The sequence below is a fragment of the Danaus plexippus genome, assembly GCF_018135715.1.
Source record: "Danaus plexippus chromosome 13 unlocalized genomic scaffold, MEX_DaPlex mxdp_15, whole genome shotgun sequence".
Classification (NCBI taxonomy): Eukaryota; Metazoa; Arthropoda; class Insecta; order Lepidoptera; family Nymphalidae; genus Danaus; species Danaus plexippus.
In genome coordinates this window covers 4,801,111-4,825,845 of record NW_026869849.1, presented here as the reverse complement: position 1 = coordinate 4,825,845, position 24,735 = coordinate 4,801,111, and the positions used below count along the sequence as shown (strand labels likewise).

At 32.3% G+C, this 24,735-nt stretch overlaps 2 protein-coding genes across 6 annotated transcripts in view; both read left to right on the top strand.

The window, feature by feature from the left end:
* The first annotated feature begins 795 nt into the window (after window positions 1-795).
* LOC133320198 (uncharacterized) lies at window positions 796-6,001 on the top strand. Of its 2 annotated transcripts, none has more exons than XM_061527772.1 (4): window positions 796-1,184; window positions 1,269-1,754; window positions 1,837-2,338; window positions 2,411-6,001. In XM_061527772.1, the coding sequence occupies exons 2-4, from the start codon at window positions 1,275-1,277 to the stop codon at window positions 5,740-5,742; spliced, it is 4,314 nt and encodes a 1,437-aa protein (XP_061383756.1). In that variant the 5' UTR covers window positions 796-1,184; window positions 1,269-1,274; the 3' UTR covers window positions 5,743-6,001. The 2 variants fall into 2 exon arrangements, with proteins under 2 accessions (XP_061383756.1, XP_061383757.1); XM_061527773.1 differs by having other exon boundaries at window positions 796-1,202.
* Window positions 6,002-8,429: 2,428 nt separating this feature from the next.
* Window positions 8,430-24,735, top strand: part of LOC116770210 (uncharacterized) — a 57,611-nt gene continuing 41,305 nt past the window's right edge. For all 4 annotated transcript variants that reach the window (XR_009753643.1, XR_004353511.2, XM_032661587.2 and 1 more), the window contains exon 1: window positions 8,430-8,842. The gene's annotated coding sequence lies outside the window, so the exon portion shown is untranslated. The remainder of the gene's footprint in view (window positions 8,843-24,735) is intronic.

Here is a 24,735-nt window from a genome sequence, read left to right as displayed (position 1 = left end):
AAAAGGCATGTCCATATTCCATTGTGAATTTTACTTTCAGCTTCGTTATCAAGTCGGCACACGCAATACCACAATCACGACCGCGATGAGTGCACATCAAATACTTCTAAACTTTAACTTGTATAAATAATAATATATTCTTTTCTAACAACTTACATATATCAAAAACTTACGAGAAACTGTCCATAATTGCTTTTTTAATAAAGTCATGTCAAAAAATTTTATGAAATTCAAAGTTAAATATTTTTATGTTATTATTTTATAGCGATAAGATTATATGTATCAATCTTTAATATTTCCAAAAATGTATATGTTAGCGGAAAAAATGTGTGTGTGTGTGTTTTATTTAAAGCATTAAAATAATAAGTATGTCAACTGAATCATAAAAAAATATCAAATTCAATTGAAATTGTCTTTAAAAGCAACATTTAATTGAAAACATTTGTATTTATTTTTCTTTGAAAACTCATTAGTGAAAAGAAAAACGATACTTATGATTGTTGAATTTATGTCGTTCATAACAAAATTTTCATAATATATTAATAACTAACTATAAAGATATTTGTATTATTTTTTTCGGTTTTTATTTCGTTGTAATACTTTCTAATATTTCAGATGTACTAGGACCGGGCAATAAAAACACTTTGACATAACCTCTTCCGTAGTATACGATATATGTGGTAATGAAATTCGGTATCCAATACATTTACATAATGTTTGGGCTACATGCAAAGGTTCCTTAGTATGTGTTATGTATTATCTATAATATAAAAATAAGTCGAGTTTTCCTTCCTGACGCTATAACTCCAGAACGCACAAACAGATTTCCACAGTTTTGCATTTGTTGAAAAGGTCTCGGGCTCCGTGAGGTTTATAGCCAAGAAAATTCAGGAAAATTTCAATAGAAAAGCGAGAAAATAGGGATATCATTTTTTTAATACAGCGCCATCTCTGATACATAGCATGTACTACAAACCAATATTTTAAGAAGATGGCGACGGTGCGTGACACATTGTTTGACAGCTACTTATTGTTTTCTTCTCAGTTAATTTCATGTGACAAACCGGTGTGAAATTGTGAAAAAAAAGTAAAAAAAATAAGTTATTCGTTTCTTAACATTTTAATTGGAAACCATCAAAACAATCACGTGTATTGTGTACATTTTTATTCAATTTCAACAGCAGGTATTTGTCTTTAAGGTGGTAAGTTGAACTGTGTAAATTACGTGGATCGTGCATTTGAGGTTAAATTCACCACTCTGCCCATAGTTAAAAATGCCTAGAGGACGACGTGCGAACATCGGTCGCCGCACAAGACATGCAAGTCAGCAACAAGTGTATTCACAGAACTTAAGCGAAGAAAGACAAAATATAATAAGAGAAAATGCCCGATTGAGACAACGCGTGAGCACACGAAGATCATTGGCATCATACAATCGCTTGGCATTCCAATATGATCCCACTGCGAACTACAGTGATGATGAAAATTTAAATATTGGACCAATGACGACTGTATGCCGATATTGCAATGCGTTAAAGTTCAAAAGAGAAACGGCTGGATTGTGCTGCGCAAGTGGAAAAGTCAAACTGGATCCATTACTTACACCACCACAGCCACTGAAACCATTGTTCGATGGAAGTGATCCCGATTCCAGCCATTTTCTTCAACACATCCTTGAATACAATAACTGCTTTCGCATGACTTCCTTTGGAGCTAATATCATTCGAGAAGGCGGCTTCATGCCGACTTGCAAGGTAAAAGATACAACACACACGATCAAAAGTTACACCATATTCTTTAACAAATTCTTTAACAAATGATTGTTTGCAATTACAGATACAAGGACAAATATATCATTTGCATGGTTCAATGGTGCCAACACCAGATGAACCGCATCAATTTCTGCAAATATATTTCATTTCGTCGATGGTGGATCAGCTGAATGTGCGGTGTAATATTCAGGGAACACAACAGTTAAAGAGACGGATTATTGAACAGTTGCAAGCATTTTTTCACGCTAATAACGCTGTGGTTAATATGTTCAAAACAGCATTGGAACGAATGCCATCGGATACGCACAAATTTGTCATAAGAGCGGATTGTACCCCAACAGGTGAACATGTGCGAAGATTCAATGCACCCACCGTTAATGATGTTGCTGCAATTATTGTTGGCGATCCAACTAAATCGCGAGACATTGTCGTTCAGCGAAGAAGCAATATCATGCATCGTGTAAACGAGACACATCGTTTGTACGATGCGTTACAATATCCAATCATTTATTGGCAAGGGCAAGACGGATACGACATCACGTTGAAGATGGTCGATCCAATTACAAGTAAAATATTCACACACTAATTATTGCTATTATTGGTTTCCATTAACAATTCATTTAATTTTGCATTTTCAGGCGTATCAACGAATAAAAATCTAAGCGCAATGAATTACTATGCGTATCGTATGATGATTCGTACACATGAGGAGAATGTCATTCTGAAGTGCCGTCGGCTATTCCAGCAATTCGCTGTCGACATGTATGTCAAAGTCGAGACAGAACGTTTAGCGTTCATCCGATTCAATCAGGCAAAGCTACGATCTGAGGACTATATACACTTGCGTGATGCTATTCATTCAGATGGTGATGTTCAGAGTATTGGACGTCTGACGATTCTCCCATCATCTTATATCGGAAGCCCACGCCACATGCACGAATACGCTCAAGACGCTATGACGTACGTGCGAAATTATGGAACTCCCGATTTATTTATTACGTTCACTTGCAATCCGAAGTGGACGGAAATTGAACGTGAGTTGGAACCGGGCCAAAAACCGCAAGATCGCCATGACATAATAGCCAGAGTATTTCAGCAAAAACTCAAGGTCATGATGGATGTGCTTACTAAGTATCGAGTTTTTGGTGACACACGTTGTTATATGTACTCGGTGGAATGGCAGAAGCGTGGACTACCGCATGCTCATATCCTAACTTGGTTGCTGAACAAATTACATTCAAATGAAGTGGATGACATCATATCAGCTGAAATTCCTGATCCAGTCACTGATCCCCATCTACACGACATTGTGACGACACAGATGGTGCATGGACCGTGCGGTGCATTAAATCCATTATCGCCTTGCATGACTGATGGAAAGTGCACAAAACGATATCCGCGACCGTTAGTTGCTGAAACAGTTACAGGGAACGACGGATATCCAGTATATCGTCGGCGTTCAAAAGAAGATAATGGTCGAACTATCAAAGTTAAAGTTCAAAATCAAGAGATTGAGATCGGAAATGAATTCATTGTACCATATTGCCCGCTACTATCACGAATTTTTGAAACACATGTAAACGTTGAGAGTTGTCATTCGGCCAAATCAATCAAATATTTGTGCAAGTACGTCACAAAAGGCAGCGACATGGCTGTGTTTGGTATTGCGTCGGAAAATGCGAATGACGAAATCAGCAACTTCCAAATGGGCAGATACGTCAGTACTAATGAAGCACTGTGGCGATTATTTTCATTTCTAATTCATGAAAGATATCCCACAGTTGTACATTTAGCAGTGCATTTGGAAAATGGCCAAAGAGTTTACTTCACTGAAGCTAATGCAGCACAACGAGCTGAGAGACCACCATCGACAACATTGACTAGCTTCTTTGCAATGTGTGAAGCAGATCCATTCGCAGCGACGCTGATGTACGTTGAAATGCCTAAGTATTACACTTGGAATCAATCAACAAAGAAATTCCAACGTCGCAAACAAGGAACCCCAGTTCCAGATTGGCCACAGGTGTTTTCCACTGATGCACTAGGTCGCATGTATACTGTTCATCCTAGAAATGATGAATGTTTTTATTTGCGACTGCTGTTGGTAAATGTACGTGGACCAAAATCATTTGCGCATTTGAAAACTGTGAATGGCCACCAATGCCAAACATATCGAGAAGCATGTCAACTATTGGGTTTGCTAGAGAACGATTCTCATTGGGATTTAACACTTGCGGATTCAGTTGTTTCATCAAATGCGTACCAAATACGAACGCTGTTCGCAATTATCATCACCACATGTTCTCCTTCACAACCAATTCAGTTATGGAACAAATACAAAGACGACATATGTGAAGATATCTTGCATCGCTTGCGCATTCAAACGAATAATCCTGACATGCAAATAACCGATGAAATCTACAATGAAGGATTGATTCTGATTGAGGATCAATGCTTGACTATTGCAAACAAGCTACTTATTGAAGTAGGAATGATTGCACCAAATCGATCAATACACGATGCATTCAACCAAGAATTAAATCGAGAGCTGCAATACAATGTTGATACATTGCAGGAATTCGTTCAAAATAATGTGCCGTTGCTGAATGAACAGCAAAAACCAGTATACGAAACATTAATGCAAGCGGTGGACAATAATACTGGTGGTCTATTCTTCCTGGACGCATCTGGAGGAACAGGGAAAACATTTGTCATTTCATTGATTTTGGCCACTATTCGATCAACAGGTGACATAGCTTTGGCGTTAGCATCATCTGGAATTGCGGCGACTCTTCTAGATGGCGGTCGTACTGCACATTCTGCGCTTAAGTTGCCACTCAATTTAAACACAATTGAGACTCCAACATGCAATATTTCCCGATCCAGTGCAATGGGAAAATTGTTGACGCAATGCAAGCTCATTGTTTGGGATGAGTGCACAATGGCACATAAGAAATCACTTGAAGCACTCAACTTCACACTGAAGGATCTTCGGCGAAATAACAACATTTTTGGCGGCTTGATGATATTGTTGGCAGGCGATTTCAGGCAGACGTTGCCAGTAATTCCCCGTGGAACGCCTGCAGATGAATTGAATGCTTGCCTGAAGGCATCACCTTTATGGAATAACGTAAAAACATTATCGCTAACCACTAATATGAGAGTTCAACTTCAAAATGATCAAAGTGCTGCACAATTTTCAAAACAATTGTTAGCTGTTGGAAATGGAAAAGTCCCAGTTGATGCGACATCTGGATTAATTACTCTTACCAACGACTTTTGCCGATTTGTAGACTCTCAACTAGCTCTTATTGAAAATGTTTTTCCAAACATTAGTGAGAATTATCAGAATTATGCTTGGTTAAGTCAACGAGCAATTCTTGCCGCAAAGAATAATGATGTACACGCACTGAATTTCACCATTCAATCAAAAATCGATGGCGATTTGGTGACATACAAATCCGTTGATTCCATAACAAATCCCGATGATGTAGTACATTATCCAACGGAGTTTTTGAACTCTCTGGAGTTACCAGGATTTCCACCACATAACTTGCAACTCAAAGTTGGTACAGTTATTATGATATTGCGTAATTTGAATCCACCGCGACTTTGCAACGGTACTCGACTTGCGGTAAAAAGACTTATGCCGAATTTGATTGAGGCAACCATTATTAACGGAAAGTACGCAGGTGAAAATGTATGTATTCCTCGAATACCAATGATTCCGACTGATCTTCCGTTTGACTTCAAACGATTGCAATTTCCAGTTCGCCTTGCGTTCGCAATGACAATTAACAAGTCGCAAGGCCAATCGCTTAGTGTTTGCGGGATAAATTTAGAAAATCATTGTTTTTCACATGGGCAGTTATACGTTGCGTGTTCACGAGTTGGGAAACCATCCGCTTTGTTTGTATTAACGTCAGACCAAAAAACAAAAAATGTGGTTTACCAAAGAGCACTTCAATGAAACGGTTAATTTGCGGACACGTATAACGCTTCGATTCAGTATTTACTTTGGATTCACTTTCATTTACTTAGAGAAGTTCAACTAAATAACACTTAATTTTTTTAATCGAAATGAATTCATTACTGTTGTGAAATGAAATAAAATTTTTCATTTCAAATATAAAACAAAAAAAAAATTTTTTTCTTCATCTTTTAATCACCAAACGAAACGTTACATAAAACGAAGCCATCTGGTGGCGAAACGGAGTTCGCCGGGTTTGCTAGTATGTCATAAGAAAACAAGAAATTAAATTCCTAAAGAGAATACATTGACCTCAAACGTTGATCTCAGGTCTTCTCCGCAAACGTTTTTCATCGATTATGTTACCTATTTTTTAATTAATACTGAAATATGTTACACTTATTAAGATTATTTTATGGCTGTTATAAAGAAAGGTTATAATATAATTGTTCCGCTGGCTTGGTTGTATACTTTTAGTTTAATATAGATTTTTCCATTAGGAATTAATTAGAACATATTAGATTGACATTAGATATTAGGAGGGTATAAAATAAATACAAGCCTTTCTTTCAAAGATAGGAACAAACAAACAACTCACACATTAAAAAATATAGATTTTTATTAAAAGTGTTGTCTTAAATAATAAATATATTGAATGTAAATAAAATCAGTATGTTTCATATTGTGGCCTTTATCGTTACGTACTTCGTATTACCTAAAATTGCACGTGTAAGGTAAATAAAAAGAGATAAATTCTCCTTCAAAGAATGGGATGAAAATATATAAACATTCATGTAAATATAAATATTCTTTAATAATTTAGAGATTACTTTTTTATAATATATTTTAGCATAGTTATACTTGTTGGCATTTTACCTCTCACACTAGGATACCTTGATAACTAGTCCGATTTTGTGGGTCGTTTTTAAAATAATTTCAACTTAAAACAATTTTGTTACTAATTTTAACGATTTGTTACCCGTTATATGTTTCGGATAGTTTGATGGTTCTCGAAGTTACACTTGAAGTTACCCCTCAATAGACCCTTACGACTAAAATAACTTTCGTCTTGAGAACTCAGATGATACTCAAAATTAACTTTTGTCTAATGTAAAATTTCAAAAATCTTTTGGTTTTTAAAAATTAGAACGGCCATGAATGCAGTTTTTTGTCATATAAGAAAAAAAAATTAGTCATGACTCGCTTTTTACGAATGGCAATAAGAAAGATGTTAATATCATAATACCCTTACTCTTATCTTACTTTAAACAATATTATTAGTAATTTGCATCATTATACTAAAAATGGATTACTTCAAGTAATAAATATAAAACTAAATTTATTTAAATTGTTATGTTTAAATGTACCTAATAATCATTAGCTAAAAATAATTACAAACTTTACGGAATAATAATACGAAAACTTATACATGTATATACATTTATAATGCATATTATATACAATCACTGCACCTTCTCATATACAATATGTACAGTAATTGCTTATATAAGATAGCCGCTCTCTGTTTACGTTTAAAAGCCGGAAACATTATGCACTGACACCATATACAGATCACTTAATGCGATCTCAAATTAAGCCTATATTTCTCTAGAAACCAGACCATTTAACATTAAGTTTTCCGAAAACGGTAATGTTGTATCCTTAATAAAGCAGATATATTTTATTGAACTGTTTAGTATAATTTAAAACAGTATCATATACGTTTTGCATTACTTCATTATCTATGTTCTGTATTTCAGTAAGAATTAAAACTTTATATGTATAATATAAATTTAAAAAAGAAACTACTTTAAAGTACAGAATGCTACAAGAAACAGAATGCGGTGAAACACGACAAAAACACTTTGTGACGGCTTGGACGATTGACAGCTCACCTGGGAACCGCATGCAAATTGACTGCAGGAACAACGAGCCAAGAAACTGGGATAAAGTCAGTAAAAGCAGGTTTAGAATATTATCATTGAGTTGCTTTGATCATATTTAATTGGTTTATTTTGATGTACCTATACTGTACAATAATAATGAAATTTGTGTATTAATTCAGAAATTGTCCTGTAACAAAATTATTAACATCATATCAAGCGCCTGATAATCCAGAACGTCCGGAAATTTATTTTGATATGATTGTCATAAAGTTTTATGAGCACAAGTTCAAACAATAAATATTATTCATGATACAAAATATCAAGTGTCGTGATATTGGTAACAATATATGAGATTAATAACGGCCTTACTCGGTCACGCTCGATTTAGTGCGGACCCAACGGTTACTAAAACTTTAATAATAATACAAGCAAACAAATATCTATTTTGATTAATGGAACGTTTCCTATTTCAGTTAAATTAAAGGTTCTTATAATACTGATTAATATTCTAACTTGCTATCTAAACGCGCCGGAGGAAGCTATGCACAAAGCCGACATGGAAAGGGTATTAAGCAGTGGCTTCAATAAACGGCCCAACAAGTTATGTAAAGTGCATCGCGTTACTACAACCCTACATGGTTAGTTGGGGTTGGGGCGCATGCGCGTGCACCGTCGGCCGTGCACGGCATATGCGGAATATTAAAGGAGGAAAGAGAAAAAAATTAACTTGTGAAGCCATTTTCGTCTATTGGTACCCCCTCACCCGCGACGGGTTCTCCGATGCAGGCAGAGCGCCTCGCGGAGCGGTCGCGAACGAACGTCTGGCGGCATTGTGACGTATTGCGCTCTGATTCTCGAACCGGTTTCGTTGGAAGTGATTACACGTTATCCAGTTAATAATACTAGTGCAGTGTTTTGTACAAACTCTTAAAAGCTTTTAGCCGTGAACTAGTGCTTATAAGACAAATTTAAGCCAATAATGTGTTTTACATATTTTTTTTATTGTGAAGTGAAGTTTTAAAAAAGTTTTGTGATTTCCTTTCTAAGTGATATAAACTAACTCAATTGTCATTTATAGGATATATTGATTATATTGACTTATTTGCAGTTAGTATATAATTTATTATTATATTTTAAAGTGTATTTATAAACTTACTAAAGTGAATATTTATAAAAAATAATTCTACAGGCAAGTAAGATTACAAAAGAAAAAGGTAAGTAAAAACAATGCCTTGTTTTTGTCTCTTCATAAAATTTTGTTCGTTCTGCTTTATTAGAGATTTTTTTCATTTTGGACGAGATTATTTATGAGAGCATTTATTATTATATATTCACATTTGTATTTATTTTTCTCTTTATGTTGTTTAACTTTGAGACTAAAAATATTTAGCTGACGTATAGGTTATTTAGTTAGGGGCATGGAAGCTAGTGTAGATACCTGTTGATAGACCATACATAGACATAGACGGTGTTTGTCTTAATGCACTGAGTTATGGCTTGATTTTTTAAAGTCACATTCCATTACGTTTTTTAGTTATTTATGGTTTAATAACGACGGGAAAAAGCAATTTTAAATAGACAACCGTCATAAAAATCCATACGGCTTCTAATAAATTATCGGAAGACGTTCTTTTTATTGGAGTAACGAATGGTGAGATGAGTAATGGCACAAGTTTTACCAATAAATCATGCTTTCCCTGTTCGAGTGGAGCTTCCGCCTTGGGGTTGTATTTGGCATGAGTTCTACTTACTTTTATTTTTGAGACTGGAGACTCTTTATCTGACGTCTGCAATCAGATGTGCAGCTACAACTTTTGTAAGAAGTAACTTTAAATTACTTTTTACTTTCTACGTACTACATGTATACTCTGTGTACCAATTATTGGAAATAATACCATGTCAACTTTTATAGGCAAGTTTAAAAAAAGTACAAAATTAGGTGAATTATTGAATAAATATTGATAGCAGTATACGATTTTCACCACGAAAATAGAAGTGCTAAATAGACCAGAAGTCGATGGGCCGTGAAATGACGTGTCGGACCCGAGATAGTTGATGAACTATTGTTTAGAAATGTAGAGATGTGGACGTGTTCCCTCTAGAGTCCTATTGATATTGGATCTGTCGGATTTGTGAAATCTATTCGGATATCCGAAGAATTGATTAAATGTTCCGTTAAAGTGTACGCATTCTCTGGATAAGTTGTAAGTCATGCGAAGAAAGGTTATTTCATGTTTTATTATTTTATATGTATATTGATTTGTCTTCTCACCATCCTCGGACCAAAAACTACATATATAGAAAAGAGCAAAATAGAATTCATAAATTTTAAGACAACACATATCTGATGAAGAAAAATATTTTTTACTTAATGTTTATATATTTAAGTACTAGGAGAACCATAGTTTTATCGTCGTCACGGTTCATATTGACGATAATAAACAGCGATTCCCACGTTAACTGAAGCCGGCGTTGGATGCCACGCTTCGATACTCCATTCTTTTTCACTATTGTCCCTTTGTTCCTACTTAACCTCGTCAGGCTCAAAGGAGCGGTGCTTTATTCCACCGCTTTAGTTTAAAGTACTTAATTTTCATTGCAGCCCTCATTCGCTATATTTTTATCAGCAACATAATGGACACGCGGAAAGTTAGGCGTCATCTTAAAATATCAATTTAGGAATTGTAAATAATAATATTATTTAAAATAAAAGAAAGATAACATTGAACTCAAGAAGTAAATGCAAGCTGTCTATTAATTATACATACTTTGTTTCTGCGTATCACTTTTATTGGCAAAAAGAAATTTATTGTTATTAAATTTAAAAGTGTATGGGACTGCAAAAAGATCTTATGAAGAAGGCTACTTTTTGACGCGATAACCAATCTGAAGTAGACGGAGCCGAGGACAGGAACTAGTCCATAAAACTCATTTGCATAGTATTATTTATTGACGTCGATAATATAGATGTTTATACTTAAAACTCATATCCGTTTTAAGATTACACCAGATAATTAAATTTAAATTAATTAAAGGTTTTATAACCATACCGCCGTGCCGACCATCAACGTAAAAAAAAATTTGCATTCTTGTTCGTATTTCAAAACTTTAAGATACGTTTTAGACCACCCGCGAAGCCTTGGTTTTTAATTTAATAAGAACTTTATTTCAATGTGATAGAACTTAACATAGTTTTATCTTACAAATTTCGCTATTTGCTTGCGATTTCCTATAATAACCTCACCCGATGTAATCATTGAGTACAACCTGCTATTGAAATTACAGCTTGCAAAAATGTTTATGCGCTATAATATAAATTTTACTTCATCAAAAAAAAAAAATGTGTGGAATACGCTGTTAATATTTTTAATCTTCGTGTAATATTAAGAAAAACAGTTGCTACATTCGAATCTCATTAGTGAAACAAAGAACAAAAACTTAAAGCAATAAATTTAGCAAGGCTCAAGTCGAACCGCTTACGGTTTCTTTTAATTTGGTTGCCATTGTTAAGACGTCCCGCTGGGCGCCACCCGTAGTATTTCTTGCTAGAACTCCAGCTGATTCAAACATTAGTAACTTCTTATTAGTCGATTACGAATGAAAATTAAATTTTATTTCCCGGTTCTGGTCCGCAGATAAAAACAGCAATAATCTGTCCTGTATTATTTCAAGTAAATTTCATCATTTGAAAATTAAATGATTTGCACTTGTTATCATAAATTTTTATAATTCTTTTCTTGGAGACATCAAACAGCCTGCTACCGCAAAAAAAATTCTCGGAAACGATATTTATTTAAAATGATTGAAGCTGAGAGCTTAACCGCCGGAGGACATATGAGCAAACTCAATGACTTTGCATTATTATATTGACGCATCGAGCCTACACTCCGATGAAATTAATAGTTGTCCGGCTATCGATGGCAGCGATAAATTTGTCCGCACATGGATAGGTTCTAGATACATCAATCATTTTGTGGTAATTGAAAACATACAGCTGCATTTTAATGATTGAATAATAACTTGGTTGATGAATATCATGTCTTTAAAAACTGAGACACATGCTAGCTTACAGTCTCCTAAAATATTTATTACAATATGACACATTTTGCAAATTGGTACCGATGTCGGCACATCTGTGTATAGGAACGTGCCGTTTTGGGCCACTATGAATTTTCCCACACGTAAAATGGAATAAAAAAAATGGTTCACCCAACAGCCCCTTTTCGATACAACAAACAAGCAGGTAAGCGAATCTTTACGATCCTTCGAATAAAATATGTTTAGAACGCTGAAGGATTGTACATCTTGTTACAATAGAATAGGTAGTAAAATGAGAGTGACATTCGAGACTTCTGTAACAATGTTTGGGGAATATAAAACCAAATTGCTCTTTTTTACGTCCGAACGTCTCTCCATATTAAAATGCTATAAAAGTTCTCAAACCAGGCAAATAAAAAGTTTATATCAAGACAGCACGCAAAAATTCACATTAATTAGATATTTGGTTGCATATACTATAATGATATGAATATTCTTTTTTTCACTAATATTTTACGGTCTAAAATGTATAATGAAGTTATATGAATATTGTTAATTATTATTAACTACCGACTCCATATCACTAGGGATACTTAAATATAAATAAAAATACAAGGTAAGTATGTACATCACCTAAAATTTCAAGATCCGGGTTCTTGAATATCATTATAGGTAAATCAATGAAAAAAAGCCATTAATAGCTGGTCGTTGTGAGCATAGTTTAATACATCGATGTAAACATTTAATATCTTCTTATTGTAATGTCCAAGTTAGAAACGTCGGGGTAACATTCCAGACGCGACGGTCAATAAAGGACGGTAACTATCAATAGCATTAGAAAGTGTCAGGGAATGAGAACTGAGTTTTTAAATCATGGGTGTGATATTTGTGAACAAATATTACCGATTTCTGTTGATATTTCGGAATGTGTCACCGCTTTCAAGATTAAGTGGTGCCTTCTATGGAAATGAAAAAATCAACAGCTGTGCTTCTAATAACGTTACTGATGTGTATGGCTCTAGGCGTTTGTACGTAACAATAAACATAAATACAGAGTCACGTTTGTATATTAACCTAAAATATTTAATCAAACGAACGCGGTAAACATCATTATATGTAGAAAAGTTTACGCTTACTTCCCCAGGCGTATAATTACTCTTTGTTATGGAATCCTGTTCAAGCGGGCGTACATTAAGTTTACATAACAACCTAGCTAGAGGGCAGTGGTCGCAGTCAAAACAACGATGTTATGATACGAGACGGTCCGCATCCTCGTGGTTCAAATAAACAATCTTTAACCGCCATTAAAGCGCAGCTGGCAGGTGTGACGAGGACATCAGGGTATAATGTGATGGTAGACCATCACGTTGTTATATTCAAAACATCGTTAAAAACTCGCTTTGTTAGCTAGGTCATTGCTTTGACGTAAAAATTAATAACATATAAAACAAATTTGTTTTTACAACATGGTTTAGTCTGTAATATAATCTTAATTATATTACAGTATTACCGTAGTACTATATACAAAAAATTATACACAATACTCTATTGATTCGTATGTTGGCATATTAAACTTGAAATGGCACTTCCAATTTGATGAAATGATATCAATAAAACACATTTTACCGTAACAAATATTATATGATGAAATTTTTATTATGAACAACGCAATTTATATCTATAATTGAGTTGTTGTGCTAAAGTAGTAAAGTTATTTGCTCAATCGATTGAATAAAAGCACTGTTTAACAAAATGCTGTGTGACAGACAACTATGCCGTATTCAAACATGCTAATGGAATTGATCAAATCCAGCCAGTTCCGCTTACGGCCATATAAATAATTCCATGGTTTTGTATATATAACTGTAATTTAATTGGATCAAAATTTTATGTTTAATTTAAATATTTATTAATATTTGTAATGAATATATCAAAATGAAATACTGAGTAAATTTTTGAAGCTAAATGAAGAGCATCTTTTTATCGAATATGATTTTGAAAATAAAAACCGCTCTGTAGTTTGACAGAGAAAGAAATCTTTTATCTGTGGTATTAAATAACAAAAAGAATAACGGGTGTGGGTATGAATTTAGAAAAATATGTAACCTTAGAACTATAACTATCTATGTACCTACAAATGTAGATGTATTGTGCTTATTATCAGAGGTATCCGCTCTACATGTGTAACAACGATTTTTTTACAATAATTATACTAGATACCAAAACTATCATATGCAAGAAAAGTTATTCAAATCACTTCACTAATTAAGTAGAAGTTAGAACCAAACATAAACAAAAAAAAATCCAGACGTATTTATTTGTCTAATTAAAATGCGGAAAATTAATTTCATTCATTTTTAAAGTAACATATCATTCACTTAATTAAATCACCTGTTAATCGTTAAGCAATATATCCCGGCTTATATTTAAACAGGGTTTATGGTCATTTCGTGAACTTTACCCATAAAATAAATAATTTTTGTTAACGATAATCAAATAATAAACGATCCAAAATAATCAGCGTGCTTTAATCCAACGAAAATGTTTGAGCTTTATCCACTGTATAATGAAACAATTTAGGATTATTATAATTTTACGATAATATAAAATGCATTTTCCTGTCCATTAATGCTTTTATCTGGCAGTAAAAATAACTGAGCAAGACAATTAAATTACTCGTGTTTATTAGTTGCGGCGTCGGGACTGTAAAGATGACAAAATGTTTAATTTATATTCTGTTTTATTTTATTGCGATGACATTAAAACAATTCTTCATTGTTTTCGTTTTACGTCATAATAATATCGTCTCCCTTTAATTCGATATTGGATATGTAATGGCACTATTTTATTGTCAATTCAAAAATGCTTACAAATTATTATTAATGCTCATTAAATTTAAGTGTTTTAAATGAAACCAATATATTTCGGATATACTACGCGGATTTTATTATTTTAAAAGTACACAATACCGACGTTTCGGAAATCTAAGTCTGTTTTTAAAAATCCATATCTCTCATAGTTCTTCACGGCTAAACGTCTAAATCGAAATGGAAAATTCTATGGAATGAGAAAGTACTCAGAGTACTAAAAGCCGCTATTAAAAAAAATTCATATAAAAAAAAATTGTTTAAATTATATTTCGATATAATTATAGATATAAAAAAGATAAATTATAGAGATTTGCTTAGAAATATAATTTAATTATAAACTATCATGTAGTTATAAAGTTGCGTATGTTGTGAATTCAAGCCTCTCGGATTACCAATCACATAAATACAAGGAAACTCATAATTACAAATACGATGATACATCTACGTCACTTTTAAGGAAAGTGTTTGTGAATTAAACGTAATCATGCGCTAATACATCGGTTAACTTCAAAGCGTGCAGCTGACTTCTGAACTATAACGATGTGCCACGGATCGAAGTTTACTGCCTATAAAGTCTTTATTGCCCATTGTCGACGATTATTACTTAACCCTCATGACTTATGAAGCAATAAATTCGATCTTTCCATACCTAGGGTATATCCAGTCCATATTAGTTTAGAACGGTGCAGGAGTCCGAAACACTAGGGACGCTTAATTGAAAACGGTGCAATATGAACTTTTAATAGTCCGCAGCGCAAATCACGTTACCCAGTGTCAATTTTACTCTCAGTTAAAGCTCATGTACAATCCAGCTATTGTACTTCGTATTATTTATCTATTTCTGAATTCATTATTTCTCTTCCTATTCCTTCCGCTCAATAGACCAAAATGTTACAAATAAAGGTGTTAGCAAAAATTATTATTGCTACTTGCTTATATGTGTTAATGAAAATTTTGTAAAAAATTTATCACTCCTTATTGCACAAAATTATAGCAAGCATGATTCATTCATATATATTTATAATATAATTACTATTTATTTAAATAAAATAATTATTAAAACTTATTTTATTTTATAACTATGAAATCAAGGAAAAATCATTTTACACATACTTATTATTAAAAGAATCAGTATAATGTAATCTAAAGGGAACAGGTCTACACAACAATATAAAACCAAAGAAAAACTCAATGGAATTGCATTACGTGTACAATAGATATGAATGACAAAAGTATAAAGTCCGTTAGAGACAATGGCTTATTGAGTCCCATGCTTCAGAATACGATCTCAGCATAAAGTTATTTTCACAACAAAGCTTGTAGGGCCTCTGAGCTTCTTATATTGGACCTCTTTAGAGCCGACCCATTGTAATCTTAATGCCCTATTATATTAATGCGATAAAGATCTCCTAGGCGGGATCGGTTTATTATTTTTCAAGTGAATTTCTTTGAATTTATTAGCATGGAGACAGTTTTTTATTGAGAGTTATTACTATATATATTAATTTCCATAGATTCAGCTTAGAGCAGGTATATTACTTTTAGTTTTATTTAAGTATGTTACTTACATATGTTTAAGGAAAGGGTCAATTTCATTCTAGCTTAATTAAAATCCTTGATAACTTCACTTAGACCTTAATATCGCCGATACTAAGCACTCGAACTAAAATGTTTGTTAGTAACTATATGTATACTATGCTTTTTTTCCGAAATTCCTGTACATATATTTTTATACTTATGGCCCTTATCTTACATAAATATTTCCAAACCAATAAACAGATGTGTTTTATTTATGTGGCTCATACATTTATCAAGCTTTTTATCTTTTTTTTCACTATCAATAGTTATACAATTTTTCTGTTTTAATAAAAGTTTTATAATTTTTCTGTTTTTAATTTTTTTAATCACAATATCATCATAATATGTAGGTTTTTGTACTAGAGATTATGTGAACTTTGATATAATAAAATTGCTTTATTTTTTGAATGAAAAAGTTGATAGGAGATTATATTATGATAAAAATAAAACCCGTCAGCAAACAACGTGACCGTTTTACCTAGGGTCTTCGTCAAACGTTATGGAAACGAAGGCCGTGGGATTATGTTTCAATTTTATTTTGCTCTTTAACAAAATATTTTCGAAGTCACATACAAATCAATATCAAAGCAGCGCGGACACTTCATCTCGGCCGTAATATTCGCCGGCAAATACTTATTGTATCAAACATTTTATTCTGTAATGAATTTGGAAAATTAATCACGACAATCAGCGAGTCTTCATGAAATACAGGGCAAGAATTTCCTTTGATAATTAAAATTAATTCTGTTTTTTTTTTAAATGTATTTTGGTGTGAACTATATAAATCTTACCGTATAATATACCTAACCAATTTTGATTATTTGTCTGGAAGGGCTTTCGGTATGAATCAAGAAGGCGTCATCTGAGACAGGAATTCAGATGGTAAATGGATTAGACTGTTTGGGTTGGATGACGTGGCATGAATCTTCATGTTTAGAGACCGTTCTCAAGCGGATCATATTGTCTGTGAACAAACTTGTGCCTTTATCGAATAATTGCCGCATTTAACCACGAAGGTTGAATCTATACCCTTTATCAAGTATTTGATCTCCATACTGCAAATAAACTGAACTTTCCATTAGTATTCACGACAAATAAATGATATTAATAATATAAATTATATTAATAATAATATTAATGATATTAATATATGGTATGCCACTAATAATAAGATATACAATTTTTAAATAATTTTTATTTCATCAAAAAATCTGGATAGTAAAAAGACTGTCAAAAACTATGAAACACTAGCAGTGTGTCTCATCTCAGTCTCATCGTGTCTTTATGATTTCCAGGAGATCAATGTTTGCAGGTATGTGTGAGACGCGAAATGACTCACAAATTGTACTATACTGTACCTACCGAAATTGATAAAATTGTGTACGTTGTAGAACTGTCATAAAATATACTTGTATATTTAAAAAAAACCACAGCAACAAAACAGACGACCCGGATGCAAACTGTCAAATGTACTTGTTTTTCGTTTTATATTAACAGTTAACTGTATAATGCTTCAATTAAATCACATAAATTTATATTCGCATTTTATAATAAGCCACTAACGTATATTTGGCATGAGACATTGTGCATGGAGCTTAATGGAACGCTGAGTAATCGCCGCTGGAGTATTTTCACTTATTTATGTATACGTCGTTTCAACTTCCACTACAATGGGACATTTAGGAAGGGAATAAAATTTCAAGTTACAGACACAATATATTATATTCACGTGACATATGAATGGCTTCTTTTAACGATTTTACGAGAGCCATAGCATTTCAAACTTGAACCGGAGCTAAGTTAAAAACTTCATAAAATAAAAGTTTGGTTTCATTATACATTTCTGAAAGTTCTAAAGATATCAAAACTAGAAGAAATATAGTACCTAATTCATATTTTATTTGCAAACAAATAATTTACATACATTTGTCTTGTAAAATAAACAATACATTTGTCTTGTAAATCACTACAATTGTCAAAACTATAATACGTTAAATGTGTAACTTACTTATTTAAAAAAATAAACCATAGAAATAGTATCAAACTAATGTCAAACAGCTTATGGAAAAAACAGTTAATAAAATAGAAAGCATTGTTCGAAATAACTTCATAACTTGGAAAATATTTCTGAAATATTGAATAAATCCTTTCAAAACCATACTTACTTGTTCTGGAAATAAATAATGTAGCAAGTTTTATATACTTTAATAATTAACGTATTTTTATTGAATATTTTCAGAACCTACGCTAGAAACATTTTTTTGTTTATTTGACAAAGACACTTAAGCATTCGCTTATTTTGAAATTCGAACCGAAACAGCGTAAACAACTTAGTATGAACTCAAACACACAATTAGAGTTAAAGAATAAATCTTGCACATAAATTTATTTTTTTAAATTATTAGCTATATTTGATTCCATGAAACTTCATTAGCAAGTTGAATTGTTTCCGATTGCTGTTTTAACGCTCGTTCAACGCATTTGAATAAGAATTTTAATGTGCTGTAATAACATTCCAAACATATTGCCTGGTTACGAAGTGTTTATAGATGTTTTTAATATATTTAAAGATAGCTGAAATTACGATTTAATTAATCAACATATTATAACGAAGTCCGAAGACACTACTTTTAATTGGTTATATGAAAAAAGTCATTACTACGAGTAACCGAGTAATAATAACGAAAATACATATTTATAGACTTCTAAAAAGAGAGATTAAAAAAAAAGGTTTTTGTATCGTATTTTCTTCTTTTTTAATCATTTCATTTATTTACATAATATGGATTTTGATGTATTTTATAAATGAAAGGCTTTTTAATTAGTCAGTAGTATTCTGACACTCCGTCTTTCCCCACCTAGGACAAGAGGGGTCATTTGATGATTTTCCCCCTTTCCTCCTTTACCCCTTAGAAAATGCTTTTTCATTATGTTATTTTTGAACGTAATTATTCTTTTAGTTTTAAATACTGTCATTTAATAGTGAAGGATAATTGTATTCTAAATTTAAAGTTCGTAATTCATTATTAAATAACATTTGTTTATATTTTATAAAAAAAAAAACGATAAAGAGATCATTTAAGTTGATGATGAATGGTAAATAGATTGAATAAGTTTTATCTTGTAAATAACTCCATAAAAACAAGAAAGACCTTCATGTAACTTAAATAAACATTATAATTTACCTTTTCATTATTTCTATCAAAAAATATTGAGTACATTTATGAATATATAGTCGTTTTTATTTACCTTTTTATATCAAATACTTATACAATGATAAATTTTAATCTGTGTAGCAATATTCATTCAAAAAAAAACTTATATATAAGCAAAGAATATTTATTGACATAAATCTTTGTTTAAATGAAAGTCAATAGAACTTAAGTAATGTATTGTAAAGCTTCATTTTAGTTTTATATGAACTGTAAAATTGTAAAACCTTCGTATTAATAAGCTAAGTATAAAGCTGGGTATGCACCAGCAGTAAGGCTTATCTTTGCAACACGCCACTTTTGTGTTGTGCCAATTAAAAGAATAATTTCTGTAAACTCACAATATAAATATGTTCCTTGATTATATTTAAATAAACTTTTAAATCAAAATTGTAACAATTGTGCAAAATACTCTTATGTAAAAATAACTTTTATAGTATACTTTTATAGTCCTGTCGCATATAAATCATTTTTAAAATGGGTTTTGGCCTTTTTAAGATAAATTTAAGAGAGAATTTGTTAACAATTTTCTCTTTATAAGTTAACAATCACTTATTATGGACTCTTCATGAATCTGCCTACCAAAAAAGTGGTTTTCTTTAACTATAAAACTAAGGACCATTTAATGGTTTAGTTTGGGTTAAGACTTGAAACCAGTTAAGATTTCTATGAAAACCTTATTTAGAATAAATACAGCAACGACTTTTTAGTTTTCCGTGCAGATCAAAGTAGCTTTAAAATGTAGCCCTTTGAGAAGTTTGTTCACAAAACACGAATCGTTTGTGGTCACACATGAACCTGAACTCTTGAGTCTAGTGCAGCTTATGACTTTAAAATAATGACTAATATGCAATGGCAATTGTTTTATACATATTTGCTAACCATTGAAGCATAGCGTGCTTATCTTCAGCACGCTACTCTCTGCCAATTAACCAGGCTTAACCTCGCACAAAAATAACAATCCCGAGTTACTTGATACGGATTTATGATTTGAAACAGCTAATGAATTATTTAATAATTCACAATCACATGTCACTAAATGAATTTTTCATATTGACATGAATTGTTACCAAATTGTGAGTTGACACGAAAAATCTCAATTAAGTTAACTGGAAAATCGCGCCGGCTGGTGTTTACAAAAAATTACGTCAGTTTTGATTCATGACTTTATATTTATGATTAAAATAATACATATATCGGAAAATGAATTATTTCTTTAACTTTGATGCAATGCTTTCGTAAACGCTGCAGATTAGGTATACGATACTATCTGGGAACTAACAACAAATGGAAAATTTAATTTCTTTAAGCACTATATTAAAATAAAGCTTTCTTTTTGTAACACTCTAGCGAGAATTGAAATCATACTTACCTCTAACGTAAAAACTTTACTGAATAAAATTTTCTTGCTCTTAATTATGAAAAAATTGTTTTAAATCTTTTAACAAAAATCAGTAACAATGTAAACGATGTAGTTATAATAATTACTCCAACCAGAAAAGTTTAGTCCCCGGTTTTCTTGGAATTGTAACGAATAAAACTGTTTCATTTGTAAATATGTATCACTCATTCATTTTAATGAATCCTCAATTTGTAGCATAATAATCATTCGTCCATCTATTTCAAAGACATCCTTTTACCATCTATTTTATTCATGACAAGGAAAATATAACGAATGGAGTCTTTATAAAAGTTTGTTAGAAGCAACTGCTGTATTGTAACATAATAGACGTAGTAGACCGTTAAATTAATCGAATAAGTCTAGACGGTCTTAAATATGCAATTTAGAATTTTAAAGGGAAAGGTTCAAATATAAATGATTGTGTAGTGAATGGCATGTCTTTGCGTGTACTAGAAAGACCCATTAATGTAGTCAGTCTTGAGCTGCCGCCAACAAACAAATTACTGATGCAAACACATCGGAACACGCAAGCCAGCTCTGAAAGCCTTTTGCTTGCTTTGTAAATTTTGCTTCCATTGCCGTAACGAAGTCGCTTCACCGAGTAATTTGATAAATGTTTATTATAAATAATGTGACTCACGCTATTCCATAAGTTCAGCATTTGGTGATAAATGCAGGTCACTTGGTCGGGTCGATAGATAAGGACACTGCGTCACGGAACTTTTTAACATAACACGCACATGCAATATGCATGCAAACGAGTCTCTAACAATACAACGCATCTAGTCACATATCTTTTGCATACAATAAAAACAAGTTTATGACATGTTGAAATAAGGAACTAAAATTAAATTTTAAATTTAAAACATTTAAACGGGGAAAAAAAGTTATGTATTTAAATTTAAACGTGGTAAAAACTATTCAGCCGTAAGAATTCTATTCAGAAACATTAGAATAAATTCATTTTAAATCTGTCTTATAAATATTTAATTTAATATGCAGATTCTTGTCGGTTTTACACCAAAGGGTACCATTATAATTGTAATAAATAATATTTATTGAATCACCATTTCTACAAAAAGCTAATGTGGTATTTTAAACATTCCATTGAGGTAAAAATAAAGGATATTTAGGCGTGCGCTCGTCAATTAGTAACGAGGTGTCCGCCCCAGACATACATAAACTATCGCTTTGCTAGAGCTGTCACTGGCACGCCTAGAATAACAATACAGAAGTATAAATAGCCGATTATGCTGTTAGTGATTTATATTCTGTCTATAGATACAGTTATATGTAACTTAGAAATATGCTAATTATTGTATAGGATTGATTAGAAGTAACGACATCGAACCGTTTCATAGACCAGCCGTTTATGCACGGAAACTTAAGAACCAACTATACTAACACGTTTTTTACAAGCTCTTTGCTATTATTTTATACAATAAGTACAAGTGCTTCTCTATTCAACTTCTATTCAATTCATAATAAATATTTGCATATTTGAACAATCTAATTACTAATTGCTTGAAATTATTATAATGCCTCTTGTGACTTTATAATTCAACCCCATTGCATGAAATGCCTAACACATATAGTGTTTTGGAGACAAGTTTGATATTGGTTACTGGATAGCTCTATATCCCGGTTTTGCAAACAAATTTTCTTCTTATTTACAAACAAATAAAACTGTATGATATAGTTAAAATGAAAGCAATTTGATTAAACACAATAAAGCTAGTATAGCAACATTATAAAGCGTATTTTTAAGAATATCTGTTATATATAAATTCAATTAATGCAATATTTTATCGTTCAATAGTTCTCTTATTGACTTATAATTTCTCGTAAATTGTAAGAGATAACAATAATTAACTATACTCACCAGTCTATTTACTCACAAATGTTTTGCTATAAATAAAGTCTTTTTAGATAAAACCAATACATATCGGCAATAAATTTGGCCTATAATGATAGCGCACAATGATATTGTATAGAATTTTACTATATTGGATAACATATAAGCCGTTAACAATGTAGGTTCCTTCAGAAATTTTGGCAACTAACAAAACTTATTTATCAAAAGGCGTTTGCTATTTCCTTTAATATTCCTTACCGAGAGAGGCCACCTGTTGCCCTTGCTTAAATGTGTCGTAATATTCCCGCTGGCTTTTATCCTATGTATAACATTACCCAATTATGCAGAACCCGCTAATTAACTTTTATGGCAGGTGTATTATTACTGCAACTTCTGGATAAAATGTTTTTAAAGTAAGTGCTTTTTTTGAGTAACTTGAATAGAATTTATTAGAATGTTTGTATGTAATTCGTATTTGTTACCTCATCTCTATAATGCTTTCGTTAAGAACAAGAGGACCAAGAGTTGCACTTGGTTTCGTTCGGGTTAAATATGAAAACATTTGTTTGTCTGATATTGCCATTTTATTCTACGTAAATTTCTGCTTATGTAATAAAATTCGTCCAAAACCTGAATGTACTAAGAGTGGAGATATAACAAGCTTGCATACATATATCTTTCACATTTATAATGGTATCGTGAGCTAACGACGCGACGGCAAGGTTACATTCGAGGTTGGCAACCGCTTGCTTCCGAGGTAACAAAGCTACGTTTTGAAATGAAGCTCTCTGTGGATGATTTCTTACCGTTTCGGGACAATCTCATATCGATTTTATCCGAATAAGATCGGTCAGGTAAGAAATATACAGAATTTTACCTTCAAAAGTTAGGAAATAAATTTCTTGTGTTTTTGTATTGAAGGAAAGAGAAATGTAGATTCCCTGGACATTTTTATGCTTGACTATAAAACCATATAATAAAAGAAGAATACAAAATCACACTATCTATTAACATTTACAATAGGTTATATTATCTATAAGAACACAAATGTTTGGAGGTATCCGAACAATATCTTAAAAGTACTTGTAAAATGTAGAAAACTTTCTGTAGAGATATTTAAAGGAGAAAATTTGTAGCAAGAAAATAAAAAGAATCTACGTAACACGAATATTTAAGTACGTAACTTTAAGAAATATTCATGAAAAATTGTCCGATTGTTCCAACAGTGCATTCAACACTTCCAGCTTCCATTTCAGTGAAAAGTTCAGTGTTTGCAAAATGGCAAGCCAAATTCAACGTAGTAAAGCGAGATCAGGCAGTTCAGGAATTAAGCTTCCAGTTTTAACTAAATTTATCTTGAGCTGTGTTCAACCTACGTGAGGCATCAGTGTGCCTGTCTGTTTGTACCCTTTACGTGAGTGGATTGCTATCTCCTTTTTCTATGTTGGCCATTCGATTTATGTTCAGCATGCCAAGTAAGTAATGTTTAGTCATCGATTTCGTCATTTTGCGGTTTTAGCGATGTATGGCATGTTGCCAATATTTATAGATGAATCGTGAAAAAAACGTCGAGATCTAGCTTTATCATTTGTGACAAATTTAGATCCACGAAATTCACACATTTATTTGGAGCAGGAATATATTTTGTTTAAAAATGGGTCATATAAACTCGCTTACTTAACTTTATGCTCACATCAACACTTCAGTCTTATCAGAGCGCGTAACACTTGCCAAATATATTCCAGCAAACATGCAGTTTCCTAAAGTTTATTGCGGGAATGTAAAATATTTTCTCTGAATTATACCCACCTTCCACTGCAAGCGTATTATTCTATGTGCGGACTCTATTCCACTTGTATAATATAGACTAAATAAAAAAATTGCATAAAAATAACTGAAGAAGTGGAGAAACTGTAATACAGTTTTAATATTTTCGGGGCTAAAAAAGACATTACACTTTTAATATTATATTTACGCAAACTTTTTTTACACTGGAAAGAGAGTTTTAGGACCGCAATATATCAAGTTATATGCAGTATTTGCTGCAGTTACTTCAAGTACACAAATGTTAGACATTAATTCTCTCCGTGTACCGGCTTGTAGCAATTTGGTTTGAAAAATGTTCTGAAACTTAGATATATAATTTTTACTT